This window comes from Molossus molossus, unplaced genomic scaffold, assembly GCF_014108415.1.
Source record: "Molossus molossus isolate mMolMol1 unplaced genomic scaffold, mMolMol1.p scaffold_m16_p_13, whole genome shotgun sequence".
Classification (NCBI taxonomy): domain Eukaryota; kingdom Metazoa; phylum Chordata; class Mammalia; order Chiroptera; family Molossidae; genus Molossus; species Molossus molossus.
In genome coordinates this window covers 33,981,064-33,989,785 of record NW_023425348.1, presented here as the reverse complement: position 1 = coordinate 33,989,785, position 8,722 = coordinate 33,981,064, and the positions used below count along the sequence as shown (strand labels likewise).

The following is an 8,722-nucleotide window of genomic DNA, read 5'->3' as shown; positions in this document are numbered from 1 at the left end:
AGGAAATAGAAGACTTGAACAACACTATAAGCCAACTGCACCTAAATGTTGCTTTGGTAGATGGCCGCAGAATATAGTGTTCAGGTGACATTTTTTTGAGTTGTACCCATGAAACCTGTATGATTTTGTGAACCAGTGTCACCTTAATATAATAGTTCTGGCCAGTTTGGCTCAGCCATTTGAGCATTGGCCCGAGGACCAAAGAGGCTTGGGTTTGATCCCAGCCCGGGTTGGGGTCGTCTGGGAGGCAACCAATCGATGTGTCTCTCTCACATTGATGTTTCATTTTCTCCCTCCCTACCCTCACTCTGTCTAACAAAATCAATGGAATAATATCCTTGAGTGAGGATTTAAAAAAATAAAATAAAATAGTATACTAGTAAGTATCTATTTAACATAAAATTAAACTTTCCAATTAAAAGGTAGTGATTTGCAGACTGCATAAATAAACATGATCTATCTATTAATTTAAGGATACATATTATTGTGAAAGTAAAGTATTAAGAAAAGATATATGCAAACAGAAGCCAAAAGGGAGCTGGTGTGGCTGTACTAAAATAAGCCTAAAAAGTCTTAAGACAAAAATTGTTATGGGAGTTACAAGAAGGATATTATATAATGATAAAAGGTTCAATCCATAGAAAAGATCTAACAATTATAAAATTGTATGTATCTAACAGAGCAATAAAATACATGAAGCAAAAACTGACAGAATTAGGGAGAAACAGATAAGCATTAAATAGTTGGAAACTTCAATACCCTACTTTCAGTAATGCATAGAACAACTAAATAGAAGATTATTAAGGAAATAGAAGACTTGAACAACACTATAAGCCAACTGGACCTAAAAGACTTGCATAGAACATTCTACCTAACAATAGTATACTATACATTTTATTAAACATCTTTCATGAATAAGCCGTAAATTTCTTTGTTGTCTATTTGATAACAGATTATCAGGTATTGAGTGGGGTGATCATGACATTTAGTAAAATATGCCATGTTATTTATTAGTAATAATGGCAATTTAATGGAATAATCAGCAAATGTTAAAACTAATTCTTAAACTCTTTAAAAATATTTCCTCAGAGTTAGCATTGAGAATTGTTTATCTAATTAATGCTCATTCATTTTTTTTCTCTCATTCTGTTTATTTCTAATGGAAATGTAATCACAATATTTTAACAAAATAAAATAATTTCAATAAGCTGCAGTAATTTTAATAAGTTTTAGAAAAGTAACAGCTGTTTATCTGTTAGGGAATATTTTAGTTTTCTTATTTTTTGTTTCCAAGGTAAAAGCTAAGTAGCTTTTTACATTTATCTGAAAAGAGACAAACTTTCACGTGGCAGAACTTTTTTGAGCATGTAGATGCTCTTTATATATTTACAAAGGAATTTGAATGGGATACAAGTTAAACTTGAAATATGTGGCACTTGTTTATTTCTTTCAGGAGAAGGAAGCCAACACCCTTTCGGAGCCATGAATATTGTCCGAACTCCATCTGTTGCTCAGATTGGAATTTCAGTGGAATTATTGGACAGTCTGGCTCAGCAGACTCCTGTAGGTAATGCTGCTGTATCCTCAGTTGATTCATTCACCCAGGTACTGCAATGCACATTTTATTATTTTCTAAAATAATTAAATGATATTCTATACTTTAAAAATTAGCCTGATGGTAGAAGACATAAAAATGAAGATAAACATACAGAGTGGGGCAAAGTAGGTTTATTGTTGTGAGTATGCAAAGCACAGTTTATTCTTGTATTATTATTTATTGATTATTGTGTTCTTTTCCATATGAACAATTGTAAACCTGCTTTTGCTCCATCCTGTATATGACATATGTTATTGGCTTCCATGGGTATTTTTAGTTTGTCTGCTTCCTCTATAGCAGTGGTTCTCAACCTGTGTGTCGTGACCCCTTTAGGGGTCAAATGACCCTTTCACAGGGGTCACCTAAGTTATAACAGTAGCAAAATTACAGTTATGAAGTAGCAACAAAAATAATTTTATGGTTGGGGGTCACCACAACATGAGGAACTGTATTAAAGGGTCGTGGCATTAGGAAGGTTGAGAATCACTGCTCTATAGGTATTTTAAAATTTGTAAGTGCTTTTATGAGACATGATTTATAGTGATAAAAATAGGCTTAATTATAAGTTTTTCTCTTTTCCTCTCACAATTAGTATGCTAGATTGTGGGTATACAGTTGTGAACCTGATAAGCAAGATCCTTGTCCTCACAGAACTTAAAGGGGTAGAATTCTATGAGTTGACTTTTTTTTTATCCTCACCCGAGGACATTTTTCCATTTTTTATTCAGATAGAGTGGGAGGGAGAGAGAGGGAGAGAGAGAGAAACATTGATGTGAAAGGGACACATTGAGTGGCTGCCACCCACACCACCAACCAGGGGCGGGGACAAACTGCAACCGAGGTACGTGCCCTTAGCGGAAACCAAACCTGGGTCTCTCTGGACCGCAGGTCGACGCTCCAACCGCTGGGCCAAACCGGCCAGGGCTATGAGTTGACTTAACCTCTGTATGACAAAGGGGAGGAGGATCTAGGCAGAGGTATAGCTTGTACAAAGGCCCTGAGGTAGAAATCTGTTATGTTTGAGAAATAACATGAAGGTCCTTGTTACTAGAGTAATGTGAGCAAAAGTGAGACATGGAAGATGAGGTTGGAGATTATGACGGAGGTGGCTGGAGGATAAATCATATGGGACCTCATTACCTTTTGTAAGGGCTTTGGCTTATATTCTGTTTGGAGGAGAAAATATAAGAAAGACAATTTTGAGCAGAAGAGTAATATGACCTAACTTACATTTTTAAAGGATCACTTTTGCATCGTTGGAAACTGTAGTGAGGCAAAGATGCAAGGAGGAAGATCAGTTAGGAAGCTCTTGTGAAAAATTGATATGAAAGACCATAATGACTAGAACCAGGGGGTAGTGGAAGTGGAGGTGTTGAAAAGTAGTTCGCCCTGGCCGGTTTGGCTCAGCGGTTAGAGCATCGGCCTGCGGTCCAGAGAGACCCGGGTTCAGTTCCCACTAAGGGCACGTACCTTGGTTGCCGTTTGTCCCCGGCCCTGGTTGGTGGTGTGGGTGGCAGCCACTCGATGTGTCCCTTTCACGTCGATGTTTCTCTCTCTCTCTCTCTCTCTCTCTTCCTCTCTCTCCCTCCCACTCTATCTGTGCAAAAAATGGAAAAATGTCCTTGGGTGAGGATAAAAAAAGAAGAAGAAGAAAAGAAAAGTAGTTGATTTCTGGAGATAATTTGAAGATAGAGCCAGTAGTGTTTCATGGTAGGGGTCACATGAGAGGTCTAAGTATAGGGAAACATTAAATTATTGCCCCAAAGACGTTGGCTTGAGGAATGGAACACAGAAATACTATGAAAAGAACAAGTATGGGCTGGGAGTGGAATCAGGAATTGGATTTTGGCCGTACTATGTTTGGGATGTCTGTTAGATATCCAACTGCGCAGATGACAAGTCTAGAGTTCAGAGAGAGGTCTGGGATAGAGATCAACATTTGGGACTCATCAGTACAGAGATGGCATTTAAAGTTGCAGAGCAGGTGTGATCACTAGAGAAGTAACTATAAATAGAAAAGTTGGCCAGTGACTGCAGCTCAGGGCCATTTCAAAGTTGGGAAGCTTCAGAGATGATGAGAAACAAAAGAAAAGGAGCAGCCTGAAGTAGGAGGAGGCCCAAAGAGTGGTGTTTTAGAAGCCAAATGAAGACTGTTTTTTTTTTTGTTTGTTTTATTTCATTTTATTTTTTCTTTATTGAGGGAGAGAGAGATAGAAACATCGATGATAGAGAATATCGATTGGCTACTTTCTGCATACCACCCCACTGGGGATCAGACCCACAACTTGGGAATCAAACCGGTGACCTCTTGGTGCATGGGTTGACGCTCGACCGCCGAGCCACACCAGCTGGGCAAAAGATTTTTTTAAGAAGGAAAAAGTGATCAATAGTATCACACTGCTGGTGGGTCAAGTAAGGTCAGGACTAAGAAATAACCATAAGATTCAGCAGGTAGAAGTCAAGTCATAGAGTTGGAGGGAGAGTTTAGAGTGAGTTTGAGTGAATTGAAGAGGAAGAAATAGAAACAGTGAAAATGAGTGACTCTTGAGGGTGTTGTTATAAAGGACAACAGATAATGGTTTGGTTGATTGAGAGGGCTGTGGGAACAAGGATTTTTTTTCTTGTCTTTCATGTGAAATACTACATCATGTTTGATAGGAATGAAGCATTAGAGAGAGAAAAACTGATGATGCAGGAGAGCAGAGAGAATTGCAGAAGTGGTGTCCTTGAGTAGGAAATGGGAGCACATTTGGAGAGGTTCAGTTTAGTGAGGATAATAGCCAGTATTTATAGTAATGGATATGTGGGTACCGATGTAGTATGTTGGTAAATATGGTGAGAACTTGTACAAGTTCTCTCTTGATTTTTTTTCCTCTTTGCTCAGTGAAATAGGAAGCAAGGTCATCAGCTAAGACTGAAGGTAAAGGAAATATTGGAAATATAAATTAAACAGATTATTAAATTAGTCCTCTAGGAGAGGGAGTAAGTGGACTAGGGGAACCTTATGAGTTTGCTGGGCAGCACACTTTTGAGGTTTGTGGCCATGAATTTGAAGTCAGGCTTGTCATATGATCTCTTGAGAATGGGCTTTAATTAAGAGTCTGAATCTTAAATTAAAAAAAAATTTTGTTTAATAAACTATGCTGAAAAAAAAGTTTTAAAATGTCACTTAAAGTGTCTCATATAGACTGTAGTCGAAAAATGTTTGGAAAATGGACACTAAAATGATTTTATCCCTGGAGAGGGGCAAGAAGACATTTTACTCTCTATATTTATAAAATAAGTAGTCCTCCTTATCTGTAGTTTTGTTTTCCACAGTTTCATTTACCTTCAGTCAGCTTTGGCTTAAAAATATTAAATGGGAAATTTCAGGAAAAAAAAGTTCATAAATTTAAAATAGCATGAGGAAATCTCTCACTGTTCCATTTTGTCTCTCTCGGGACATGAATCATCCCTTTGTCGAGCAGCTTATCCATGCTGTATATTGCTGTCTTGGTTATCAGATTGACTCAGCATCCCAGTGCTTGTGTTTCAGTAATCCTTATTTTACGTAATGCCCCAGAGTGCAAGAGTAATGATGCCAGAAATTTGGATATGCCAAAGGGAAGTCATACAGTGCTTCTTTTAAGTGAAATGGTGAAAGTTCTCAATTTAATAAGGACAGAAAAAAATCACATGCTGAGGTTGCTAAGATCTATGGTAAGAATGAATATTCTATTTGTGAAATTGCCTAATTTTTGAATTAAACTTTATCAAATATGTGTGTATAGGAAAAAACATAGTCTATATAGGGTTCAATACTATCTGCAGTTTCAGGTCTCCACTGGGGGTCTTGGAACTTATCCCCTGTAAGATGGGACTACTGTATTTGAGCTTTTTATAAAGCATTTGTATTTTTTTTAATCCTCACCCAAGGACACTTTTCTATATTTTGTTCAGACAGAGTGGGAGGGAGAGAGAAAGAGAGAAACAGTGACGTGAAAGGGACACATCGAGTGGTTGCCACCCGCACGACCCAACCAGGGCCGGGGACAAACTGCAACCGAGGTATGTGCCCTTAGCAGGAACTGAACCCGGGTCTCCCTGGACCACAGGCCGATGCTCTAACCGCTGAGCCAAACTGGCCAGGGCAGGCATTTGTATTTTTTTGTTTTGCTTTGTTGTTGTTAATCCTCACCTGAGAATATTTTTCCATTGATTTATTATTATTTTAAAATATATTTTAATTCATTTATTATTATCGAGCCCACAACCTGGGCATGTGCCCTGACCGGGAATCAAACCACGACCTCTCAGTCCATGGGTAATGCTTAATCCACTGAGACACTCTGGCCGGGCCATTGATTTTTTTAGATAGAGTGAAAGGGAGGGAGGAGGGAAAGAGAGAGAGAAACATCAGTGTGAGAGACATATCAGTTGTTTACTTCCTGAACAACCCCAACTGGGGTGAGATGAACCTGTAACCCATTTACATGCCCTTGACTGGGAATCAAACCTGGGACCCTTTGGTCTTCCAGCTGACACTCTAACCACTGAGTGCACATATGTATTTTTTATTAAACATTGTATTATGAAATAGATTAAGTATACAGTGAAGTACATTCCATAAATATTTATTGTGTACCAGGCATTTTCTAAGCACAAATAAATAAAAATGGGTAGACAAAATAAGACCTGTCATTATAGAGCTCTCTTTATAGTGGGATATAGATGAAGACTTCCACCTGGATTTTTACTTTGTCTAATTTATACTCAAGTTATTCTCATTTTATTTATTTATTTATTTAAATTATTTATTTATTTTTTTGTTACAGATATTTCTCCTTTTTTACCCCATTGGCACCCCCCTCCCCACCCCACCCCACCTCCCGTCCCCGGCTTAGTTGTCCATGTCCATTGGTCATGCATACATGCATATAAGTTCTGTGGTTTATCTCTTCCCACTCCCCCACCCCCTCTTCTGAGGGATGTCAGTCTGTGCCCTACTTCCATGTTTCTGGGTCTACCGTATTCCTCAGACTGTTATGTTCATTATATTCCGTATATAAGTGAGATCATGTGGTATTTGTCTTTTTCTGCTTGGCTTATTTCACTTAGGATAATACTTTCCAGGTCCCTCCATGTCGTCTCGAAGGATAAGAGATCTTTCTTTCTTACAGCTGCATAGTACTCCATTGTGTATATGTACCACAGCTTTTTTATCCATTTGTCTACTGATGGACACTTGGGTTGTTTCCAGATCTTATCTATTGTAAATAGTGCTGCTATGAACATGGGGGTACATATATTCTTCCTGATTGGTGTTTCAGGCTTCTTAGGGTATATTCCTAGAAGCGGGATCACTGGGTCAAATGGTAGTTCAATTTTTAATTTTTTGAGGTAACACCTCATTTTATTTTTATCAGTAGTACAAGTACATAGTTTGAAAAGTCAAATAGTTGTAACATGTAAAACAGCTGTCCTCTGTTAAACCTCCTAGATTCTGCTCTTACTCTGCTCCTCAGAAGCAATCACTTTAACTTCCCCCCCTTATTTTTTTCACCTATGTTTTCTTTTCTTTTCTTTTTTTTTTTTGTTGGTGGTACTTGCCCCTAGTGGGAACTGAACCGGTACTCTCTGGTCCGCAGGCTGACGCTCAACTGCTGAGCCAAACTGGCCAGGGCTCACCTATTTTTTCTATCTTTTCTTCAATATGTCAGAAAAACTTAATCTGTTCTTTTTGTTTGTTTGTTTGTTTTTTATCCTCACCCGAGGACATTTTTTTGATATTTTGTTCAGATAGAGTGAGAGGGAGAGAGAGAGAGAGAGAAACATCGACGTGAAAGCGACACATCGAGTGGTTGCCACCCACACGACCCAACCAGGGCCGGGGACAAACTGCAACCAAGGTACGTGCCCTTAGTGGGAACCGAACCCGGTTCTCTCCGGACCACAAGGCCAACGCTCTAACCGCTGAGCCAAACTGGCCAGGGCCTTAATCTGTTCTTTATTAACTTTTGTTATAGGTGTTTCCATCAACTTACATGATTTTGCTCTCTGCGTCTTGATATATATATATACACGGACATCTTTTCTCTCTACTTTTCTAATACAGATTTTTGTTAAATTAATATTCAGGATTTTCAATATTATGATTAGATATTTTTCAGAACTGAGCCATGTGTAGTGCTATGATTACCTTTTTTTTGTAACTTCATTTTTCCTGGTCAATAATTGCTGTATTTTTTCCTTTCATGGATTTCTATTTTTGTATCTACTTTATGTCCAAACTCTGCCAAGTATTTTGTTAAATATGTTTTTATTGATTTTTTAGAGCGAGCGAGAGAGAGAAACATCAATCAGCTGCCTCCTGCATGTCCCCCATCGGGGATCGAGCCCACATTCCGAACATGTGTCCCTGACCGGGAATTGAACTGGAACCTCTCAGTCCATGGGACAACACTCAGTCCACTAAGCCACACCAGCTGGACCCATTCCGTACATTTAAATGTAGCAATTTAAAATTTGTCTTAGAAACAGGATTTTTGGAACTCTGTTTTTGTTTTGTTCTACTGTTGACTATTCATCGCTTGTGTATCTGTTGTCAAGGTATAATTTTCTTTCACCATTACTGTAGAAATTCCTTTTATTGATCTTCTGTGTTGAATCCATTGTTTTCTAGCTCCTCTGTTTTTTCTTCTTGTTGATTTACTCTTGTATATATTTTTAAAATGTATGTAAATGTTATACTGCACTGACTTTTTTTTTTTATCCTCACCCGAGGACATTTTTGATATTTTGTTCAGATAGAGTGAAAGGGAGAGAGAGAGAGAGAGAGAAAGAAAGAAACATCGATGCAAAAGGGACACATCGAGTGGTCGCCACCCACACACACTACCCAATCAGGGCCGGGGACAAACTGCAACCGAGGTACGTGCCCTTAGCAGGAACCGAACCCTGGTGTCTCCAGACCGCAGGCCGACGCTCTAACCGCTGAGCCAAACTGGCCAGGGCCTGCACAGACTTTTACAACTTGTTATTATTGTTCACTCAACATTAACATTATTTTAAAAATTAATCTGTGTTAATACATGGAAGACATCTAGTTTGTTTTTATTTGTTGTATAGTATGCCTTTGAATGAATG

At 38.5% G+C, this 8,722-nt stretch overlaps 1 protein-coding gene across 2 annotated transcripts in view; it reads left to right on the top strand.

Annotated features, from left to right (window-relative positions):
* The window catches only part of HIKESHI (heat shock protein nuclear import factor hikeshi), a 42,763-nt gene that overhangs the window by 30,795 nt on the left and 3,246 nt on the right, over positions 1-8,722 (top strand). Inside the window, exon 3 of one of the 2 annotated variants that reach the window (XM_036258399.1) lies at positions 1,454-1,563. In XM_036258399.1, the coding sequence (XP_036114292.1) occupies positions 1,454-1,563 (110 nt within the window). Of the gene's footprint in view, positions 1-1,453; positions 1,606-8,722 lie in introns of both variants that reach the window. The other variant, XM_036258398.1, reaches the window with a different exon arrangement.